Source organism: Brassica oleracea, chromosome C2 (assembly GCF_000695525.1).
Source record: "Brassica oleracea var. oleracea cultivar TO1000 chromosome C2, BOL, whole genome shotgun sequence".
NCBI lineage: Eukaryota > Viridiplantae > Streptophyta > Magnoliopsida > Brassicales > Brassicaceae > Brassica > Brassica oleracea.
Window position 1 is genome coordinate 31,420,360 of NC_027749.1, and position 9,704 is coordinate 31,430,063.

The following is a 9,704-nucleotide window of genomic DNA, read 5'->3' on the forward strand; positions in this document are numbered from 1 at the left end:
ATAGCGTCAAATTTCTTGGAGAACATCTTCTCGAGGTAAGCCGTTATAGTGGTCTTCGAAGTCGTGACTCCTTCGGGTGCCTCTTCCTCGTTTTCCATCTCGGAATCGCTATCTTTATCATCGTGCACCTGAGTACTCCTACCTGCGCTGGTTTGGGCGACACAGTCTTCCGTTTTATGACCGTGGTCACTGTGGAAGTCGCACCATCGGTTTGGGTTCCGGTTGGAATCGAAGGTCTTTATCTTCTAAGGCCACTTGACCTGTTGGCCCATCCACGTCAGAACATTAACTAACTCTGGCTTTGATATAGGCAGGTGATAAATATTGGGCCATGTCATCACAGCCATCCCTTCAACTCTATCTAGGGGGCGGTTTTGATACATGCCCCAATTCCTGCTTCCTGCCTCTCTCCCAAGTTTGGGATGAGATCCCTCATCGCGATAGTTCTTCGCTTATCTGGCCAGTTTCTGCTCCTGATTCTACTGGGCCTTGGCCCAGCTAGCAACGTCTTCCTCCCTTTTTACCTGACCACAGGCTCGGGAGAGGATGTTCTTCATGGTCTTGCACTGATATTTGGTCAGTTCCTTGTAGAGATCTCTATCAGGGATTATGCCTCTCTTGAAGGCAGAGATGGCTGTCGCGGCATTGCATTCCGGAATGGCGACCTCCTCATGGTTGAAACGCGCAATGTAGGTGCGAATTGGCTCGGCTCTATGCTGGAGGATTTCGTAGAGGTCATCCGAACTCTTCTCCAGGCTCCTGCTGCTGGCGAATCGTTCCACAAATTTTTCACTGAGGGCAGCGAAGGATTGTATGGATCCGGTTGGGAGGTTGATGTATCATTGAAGGGCAGGTCCAGTCAGAGTCGACCCGAAGCCCTTGTACATGGTCGCTTCCCTCAGCTCCTTCTGGATTGCTATAGTGAGCATCTGTTTCTTGTATTGTGCGACGTGATTATCTGGGTCACTCGTTCCGTCGTACATTCGTACATTGGGAAAGGAAAACTTTGGTGGCATCTCCACCAGGGCAATTTCGTCCACAAACGGAGTGTTGGCGTAGGAGTTGGGATCACTTCTCCGAATCGGGGAGGGGGAGGCTACTCCCGGAAGTCTCTCCCCCATGGACTGGATAGCGTCAAATTTCTTGGAGAACATCTTCTCGAGGTAAGCCGTTATGGTGGTCTGCGAAGTCGTGACTCCTTCGGGTGCCCCATCCTCGTTTTCCATCTCGGAATCGCTATCTTTGTCATCGTGCACCTGAGTACTCCTAGCTGTGCTGGTTCCGGCCGCGGGTTCTTCGTCTGTAGGTACTGGTCGCTGCGCTTCGTCGTCCGCGTCGATCGACGTATTGAGAGAATGCATGGACCAAACCTGAGTTCGTAATCTTCGTCTCTTGTTGCTCGTTGTGTTAAGAGCTTGGTTCTCGTTTCGGAGAACGAGGTTTTTGGCTTCGAGAGCTCCGAGCTTCTCGGCGCTTTCGTCCAATTGTTTGGAGTGTTCATCTAGCTTATATTTTAAGCCTTGAACTTCTGAAAGAAGCTCAGGATTCTCTACGGCTGTTTCCCGAGCCTTGTGTAGCTCGATGACTTGATCTTGGAGAGCATCGAGTCGTTTAGCAACTCGATTTCACTCGGGGTAGCTTGAGGTTGCTCGTCACACTCTTCGGCTGCCATTGTCACGTAGTTAGGATTACTCCTCTCCTTCTAGCGCCAAACTGTTAGGGTATTTTTGTGTATGGTCGTTTTTAATACCACAGAACAATAGAAGAGCTAGAGAAAATCAAGAGAATCGAGACTAAAAGATGTTTTATTGATGAATTGAGCAGGAACTATAACGTTTGGTGTATAAACCCTAGTTTCATGCATAAAGCTCAGTTACGGCTGAATCATTTGGCCTATTGGGCCAGTTTCCATATCCCATAAACTCATCTTCATAAAGATAAAAGATAAAGCCCAATACACATTGAGTCGCGAGTTATGAAGCGTTGCATTTTGTATATAAGGGAAATGTGTCGACACCAGGGGTTTCGACTTTCTGAAGTGGAATCTAACGTGGAACCCTCGGGAGTGAGCAAATTTTTTTTATAATAATAGATTATTAGTTTAGTCTTTTTAGTTTTTAATCATAAACTTAAAATATTTATGAAAATAGTTAACATATGAAGAAAATTTTAAAATAATATCAAATTTGCGTATAATCAGAATATCCCCCGATATTTTTCCGTTGAAATTAGAACTACAACATTAACATATTGGTGTATTGTGAGAGACCCTTAACTATATTTGGGAAGTGTAATCTATAACTGCGATTTTATGGACGAAACCCAAAGTTTCCTAGACTTTCATAAGAGAACAATAAAAAAGCATTAACATTTTTAACTTTAAAAAGCTAATCGTTTATTTATCACGAAATTGTAGTTATTTCTGTCACTGAACTGTAAACCTCAGTTTTAAAATGTTATATTATGCTTTTTGAGCTCAACACAATTATTTCAGTTGATTGGAATAATTGAAGATGCTTATTGACAATGTTTTATCAGCTATTATTAAAGCCCGAAGCTGTAGCCAGTCAAGAGATATCATTGACAATGTTTCAGATTCGGACTTTAGTTGGCTACATTAATTTAAATTAACAAAATGTCATATTTTATACTGATAGATGTATCTATAATCAGGTATTCGTAAAATACGAAGTAAATCACAAATATTAAAAAAATACGGTACTATTCGATCTGTGCCTAACCCTAACACATTGCTAGTTATTAAAGTTATTATTAAATATTTATAAAGAAAATATAAATTGGGAATTGTGGATATTCTTCTAATTTATTCATAAGCGAATTTTCTATATTATCAAAATTAAAATAGTTGATTTCCTTTTTTCAGAAGAACTCTTCTCCAGGCTCCTGCTGCTGGCGAATTGTTCCACAAATTTTTCACTGAGGGCAGCAAAGGATCGTATGGATCCGGTTGGGAGGTTGATGTACCATTGAAGGGCATGTCCAGTCAGAGTCGACCCGAAGCCCTTGTACATGGTCGCTTCGCTCAGCTCCTTCTAGATTGCTATAGTGAGCATCCGTTTCTTGTATTGTGCGACGTGATTATCTGGGTCACTCGTCCCGTCGTACATTCGTACATTGGGAAAGGGAAACTTTGGTGGCATCTCCACCAGGGCGATTTCATCCACAAACGGAGTGTTGGCGTAGGAGTTGGGATCACTTCTCTGAATCGGGGAGGGGGAGGCTACTCCCGGAAGTCTCTCCCCCATGGACTGGATAGCGTCAAATTTCTTGGAGAACATCTTCTCGAGGTAAGCCGTTATGGTGGTCTGCGAAGTCGTGACTCCTTCGGGTGCCCCATCCTCGTTTTCCATCTCGGAATCGCTATCTTTGTCATCGTGCACCTGAGTACTCCTAGCTGTGCTGGTTCCGGCCGCGGGTTCTTCGTCTGTAGGTACTGGTCGCTGCGCTTCGTCGTCCGCGTCGATCGACGTATTGAGAGAATGCATGGACCAAACCTGAGTTCGTAATCTTCGTCTCTTGTTGCTCGTTGTGTTAAGAGCTTGGTTCTCGTTTCGGAGAACGAGGTTTTTGGCTTCGAGAGCTCCGAGCTTCTCGGCGCTTTCGTCCAATTGTTTGGAGTGTTCATCTAGCTTATATTTTAAGCCTTGAACTTCTGAAAGAAGCTCAGGATTCTCTACGGCTGTTTCCCGAGCCTTGTGTAGCTCGATGACTTGATCTTGGAGAGCATCGAGTCGTTTAGCAACTCGATTTCACTCGGGGTAGCTTGAGGTTGCTCGTCACACTCTTCGGCTGCCATTGTCACGTAGTTAGGATTACTCCTCTCCTTCTAGCGCCAAACTGTTAGGGTATTTTTGTGTATGGTCGTTTTTAATACCACAGAACAATAGAAGAGCTAGAGAAAATCAAGAGAATCGAGACTAAAAGATGTTTTATTGATGAATTGAGCAGGAACTATAACGTTTGGTGTATAAACCCTAGTTTCATGCATAAAGCTCAGTTACGGCTGAATCATTTGGCCTATTGGGCCAGTTTCCATATCCCATAAACTCATCTTCATAAAGATAAAAGATAAAGCCCAATACACATTGAGTCGCGAGTTATGAAGCGTTGCATTTTGTATATAAGGGAAATGTGTCGACACCAGGGGTTTCGACTTTCTGAAGTGGAATCTAACGTGGAACCCTCGGGAGTGAGCAAATTTTTTTTATAATAATAGATTATTAGTTTAGTCTTTTTAGTTTTTAATCATAAACTTAAAATATTTATGAAAATAGTTAACATATGAAGAAAATTTTAAAATAATATCAAATTTGCGTATAATCAGAATATCCCCCGATATTTTTCCGTTGAAATTAGAACTACAACATTAACATATTGGTGTATTGTGAGAGACCCTTAACTATATTTGGGAAGTGTAATCTATAACTGCGATTTTATGGACGAAACCCAAAGTTTCCTAGACTTTCATAAGAGAACAATAAAAAAGCATTAACATTTTTAACTTTAAAAAGCTAATCGTTTATTTATCACGAAATTGTAGTTATTTCTGTCACTGAACTGTAAACCTCAGTTTTAAAATGTTATATTATGCTTTTTGAGCTCAACACAATTATTTCAGTTGATTGGAATAATTGAAGATGCTTATTGACAATGTTTTATCAGCTATTATTAAAGCCCGAAGCTGTAGCCAGTCAAGAGATATCATTGACAATGTTTCAGATTCGGACTTTAGTTGGCTACATTAATTTAAATTAACAAAATGTCATATTTTATACTGATAGATGTATCTATAATCAGGTATTCGTAAAATACGAAGTAAATCACAAATATTAAAAAAATACGGTACTATTCGATCTGTGCCTAACCCTAACACATTGCTAGTTATTAAAGTTATTATTAAATATTTATAAAGAAAATATAAATTGGGAATTGTGGATATTCTTCTAATTTATTCATAAGCGAATTTTCTATATTATCAAAATTAAAATAGTTGATTTCCTTTTTTCAGAAAAATTTGTAAGTAACTTTAGACACCGTTTTAATCAAAAACATGCATGCAGTATTCCTATACATATGTACCTTTATTATGTTTCAATTAGTATGCATGTCTGGTTACCCAAACTAACTCAAGCCTGAATAATAAAACAGTTTTTTTATGTAAAATAAAAATTTAGTACGCCGTTTTGATGTAAAATGAAAAATTAGTATGTATAGGTAGAAATTGTCTGAAAACAGCATTTACATGTTATTTGTTTGTTTATGAATTAACTGTTTTTATATTTCTTATATTAAATTAAATTAATAAAATTTTAAAAGTGAAGAAACATTTTCCTTATATACTTCTTTGTAGAGATTATTGACCTAAGATTATTTTCTGTTCAAGTAACCTTTAGACCTAGATTAAACTTAAAGTACAAAAAAAAAACACAAGTAATTTAATGAATTTCCAGCCTATAGCCAGTATATTTTGTGGGAGAACTACTATTCCAAATTTCAATAAATCAAAGAGATTAAACACACTACATACCTTGTGATTTAGACTTAGGCTCAAGCTATTTTATCTATTATATCGTTGTTTCATTTTTTCTTATGCTTTTTGTCTGGTTCCTAATGTGTCATACTTGTAAATTTTTTCTTTGCTGCATGTTTCAATTGACCTAATTTACTCAAGAACTCATACTACATGCATGAGTTTCGGACTAGGCTGTCATAAACCTTGTTTGGCCCATCACAGCTAAAGATGAGGTTCAACCTTGTTTTTTATTCGGCTGACACTGGAGCCAGGGCCGGCTCAAGAGGGAGGACCATCGGGGCAATGGCCAAGGGTCCATCCTAAACTCAAACAAATTTAATTACAGAAACGGGTCTAATTTATTTTTGTTTTCTAACAAAGACCCATAATATTATGTTTTAATCATCTATAATGAATTAAAAATTTTTATCCAGGAGACCAGTAAAAGTTTAAGCCGGCCCTGACTGGAACACACACAAAATATCCACTATTTTGATGTAGCCCAACATGGCCCATCTCTGCCCAACTCTCAAGCCGACAGCCTAGGAAATCTTTTTTTCTTTCTCAGGACTGAGAGAGATCAGCCTAGATACTTCGTGGGTCTGTCTTCTTTCCATGCGAAAGTTTAGCTCTCAACTAGTGTTTTCTCTCTTTTTTATAGAAGATTGTTTTAATCCATACATTGATATTTGGAGTAGGCACACTTTGTTTTCATCTCCTCTTTTGATGAAACCCTCTGGTTGGTTCACTAGAATCCTTTCCCCCAAGCTTCCATGCAAGAAGGCAGTTTTGACATCTATATGTTCTAGCTCAAAGTCTAGATTAACCACAACTGGTAGCATAAGCGTTACAGAGAAACCCTTTAAAGTTGGCAAGGCGATATATAATTTTTCTCTCTGCATTTGTGACTCATTCTTGTAAACGATGTGATTTCCATGTGTTTCGCCATTGAAATTGCTAGGAAAAATTTCCCCCCAAAAGTTATTGTATTGATTTGGTAAATTTATAAATATGTATGTCCCTCGTAAATGTTTTTTACATAAACTGAATTATTAGATTATGGTCACCAAAAACATTTTTCATTTTCTAGGAAAGAGCTGGTTTGAGATAAAAATTAAAACAAGTTCTTATAGACATGTTTTAAAAAAAAAACATGAAAAATTTGATAAGATAGTCGTTTTAGTTTATTTTTATAAAAATAGTTCTCAAAGAGAAAAATGACCAAAAGAAGTTTTATTAAAGAATAAAACTACATTTTTTTTTTGGATGAAATTTCAAATTTATTAAACTATCAAAAGAATGTTATGTACAACTCAAACCCTTTTAAGAACTGAAAAAAAAACTGTTCTATAGATATGATATCTACTTCTATGCTGTTACTTCAAACCATCTTCTCAATAACATTTCTATCTTATGGTTTGGCTTGTACTTGAGTGAACAGATCGTGTTCTTCATTACCTTATATATGAGCCCTCGCAAGCTGTCTGTGGAAGCTCTCGGCTTCTGGTGTCTTCTAGCATTCTTTTCTCTCCAAATATGACAGATTGAAGTCTGGAACAAGAGTCCAGCCAGACATGAATCCATTCCTTTCACTCACATTCTCTGCAAGTGCTGAAACATCCACTGCCAGTCCGGGTTTATCCCACTTCCTACAAGATTCTGAGTCGATCTCTCCCATACTGTATATGAGTAAGGACATGCGAAGAAAATGTGGTATCTCGTCTCATCTCTTTCTCCACATAACCCAAAGAATAAAAATACATTTATATCGTAGGGTTAACTAATCTAGAATTAGAGTTTAGAATTAAGAGGTGGGGTGTTAAGGTTCTAGAAGTCTAGAACCGAGATGCTCGGTAGAGAGAATATTGGAGAGAATATTGTTGTTGAGAGTTAGAGATAAGTATGAAAAGATATAAGAAGATATGTGTAGATCTCGGTAGAGACTTGTGTATATATAATGATGTATGTATGATGAAGTAAACAACAAGTATTCTTCTAGACTTTCTCTTGTCATTCATGGTATCAGAGCCACACAAAGATTAAAATTGGCTGTGTGATCTGAGACGAGAGAGAAAAATGGTTGAAAATAAAGAGCTAGTGGGTACATCCAGTGCTGTGGGAGGCACGATGTCGCCTTACTACTTGGGTCCGTCAGATAATCCTGGCACAGCAATCACGCCGGTGACTCTGAATGGAGATAACTATGCCGAGTGGGCATCAGAACTTGAAAACGCCTTACGTGCTAAGCGCAAGTTCGGTTTTGTGAACGGAAGTTTGAAGATGCCAGATGAGAATGAGAAGCCAGTGGACGCTGAGATGTGGAGGACGGCTAATTCTATGGTTGTTGGTTGGATCAGGGTAACGATCTCGCCGGCAATTCGTTCAACAGTGCCGTTCTCGCCGGATGCGACCAATATGTGGATAGAGCTCCGTAAGCGTTTCTTGGTGGGAAGTGCTGTTCGTGTGCATCAGCTCAATGCAGAGCTAGCTTCGTGTAAGCAGAGCGGATCCAGTGTCATGGACTATTTCGGGAGATTGTCACAGAAGTGGGAGGAACTCTTGAATTGTAAACCTATTCCAACTTGTACTTGTGCGGCATCAGAAATCTATGCAAAGGAGTACGAGGAGGAAAATGTGCATCAATTCCTTATGGGCCTAGATGAAGCGAGGTTTAGCAATGTCTGTACCAATATCATTGGGATGGAAGCCTTGCCAGATCTCAACTCTGTTTATCAACGTGTGGTGAGAGAGGAGAAGAGGTTGGGGGCTTCACGTGTTGAGTCTAAACAAGCGCCAGTTGGATTTGGGACTATGAGTGTGCAGAAAGATGGAGAGGATGGAGTGACTGCGATGGCTGCGGTGGCACGAAATAGAAGTTCGGTTGTGTGCAGCAACTGTGGTCGAGCTGGTCATGAAAAGAAGGAGTGCTGGCAACTGACTGGATTCCCTGAGTGGTTTACTGAGCGGAACCAAGCTAGTGGACGAGGAGGAAGAGGTAGAGGTCGCGGGAGATCAACCTCCAATTCCACGAGAGCAAACATGGTGCAGGCATAAGGAGGGTCATCTGAAATAATACGTCTGCGAACCAGGGTCAGTCTTTGCCACAGTTCACCACAGAGCAGTGGGCATCCTTGACATCGTTGCTTGATCGTCAAAAGTCTTCTCCGATTCCGATCGGTTAAATGGTACGGTGCAGACTGGTGAGGTTATTATAGACACTGGGGCATCACATCACATGACAGGGGATGTTATGTTACTTGTCGATGTTCGAAGTATCATTCCCTGTCCGGTGAGCTTTGCTGATGGTAGCTATGTGATGGCTACTAAAAGCGGTAGTCTGTGTTTATCTGCGAGTTTGACGTTGAATGATGATCTATTTGTTCCTAATCTGAACTGTACTTTATTGTCAGTAGCAAAGTTGCTTCGACAAACTGGTTGTTTGGCGGTATTCTCAGACACTTTGTGTATTTTGCAGGACCGTTTTACGAGGACTCTTATTGGAGCCGGTGAAGTGAAAGATGGTGTCTATGTTTATCGGGATTTAACAGTAGCGAGGGGTCACAGAGTTAAGGGTTCAGAGGATCAGACTGTGTGGCATCGTCGTCTTGGACATCCTGCTTATGGTGTTTTGCAGTTTTTGCCTTTTATTTCTGGTGTTAAAGACGTCCGAAATAAATTTGGTGAATGCGATATTTGTTTTCAGTCTAAACAAACAAGAGAAGTGTTTTATGAAAGTCTTAATAAAAGTTCAGCTCCCTTTGATTTGATACATGTTGATCTTTGGGGCCCTTATCGCGTACCTTCATCGTGTGGAGCGGTATATTTTTTGACCATTGTAGATGATTTTTCGCGAGCTGTGTGGATTTATCTTTTACTGGAGAAGAGTGAGGTGAAGCATGTACTGCCGAATTTTGTTGCTCTTATAAATCGACAATTTGGCAGGGAACTCAAGATGGTCAAGACGGTCAAGAGTGATAATGGTACTGAATTCGTGTGCCTCTCCAAGTACTTTGCAGAGAGGGGTATAGTGCATCAAACGTCTTGCGTAGGTACTCCACAACAAAATGGAAGAGTAGAAAGGAAGCATCGACACATTTTGAATGTTGCTCGATCACTACTCTTTTAGGCGAATCTTCCTGTCAAGTTCTGGGGAGAAAGTGTTTTAACTGCA

The 9,704-nt window shown here is 40.0% G+C and overlaps 1 protein-coding gene across 1 annotated transcript; it reads left to right on the forward strand.

Moving 5' to 3' along the window:
- The first annotated feature begins 7,660 nt into the window (after window positions 1-7,660).
- On the forward strand, window positions 7,661-9,508 carry LOC106324007. Its single transcript, XM_013762036.1, has 3 exons — window positions 7,661-8,581; window positions 9,009-9,350; window positions 9,476-9,508. Exons 1-3 carry the CDS (start codon window positions 7,661-7,663, stop codon window positions 9,506-9,508), a joined length of 1,296 nt encoding a protein of 431 aa, XP_013617490.1.
- The last annotated feature ends 196 nt before the right edge of the window (window positions 9,509-9,704 follow it).

What these genes read in the sequence shown, in the direction of transcription:
- LOC106324007 (XM_013762036.1), top strand. Translation starts at nt 7,661, where the DNA reads ATGTCGCCTTACTACTTGGGTCCGTCAGATAATCCTGGCACAGCAATC. An exon ending in CGAGAGCAAACATGGTGCAG is followed by an intron (nt 8,582 to 9,008) that starts GCATAAGGAGGG and finishes TGTATTTTGCAG; the next exon opens with GACCGTTTTACGAGGACTCT. An exon ending in TACCTTCATCGTGTGGAGCG is followed by an intron (nt 9,351 to 9,475) that starts GTATATTTTTTG and finishes ACAATTTGGCAG; the next exon opens with GGAACTCAAGATGGTCAAGA.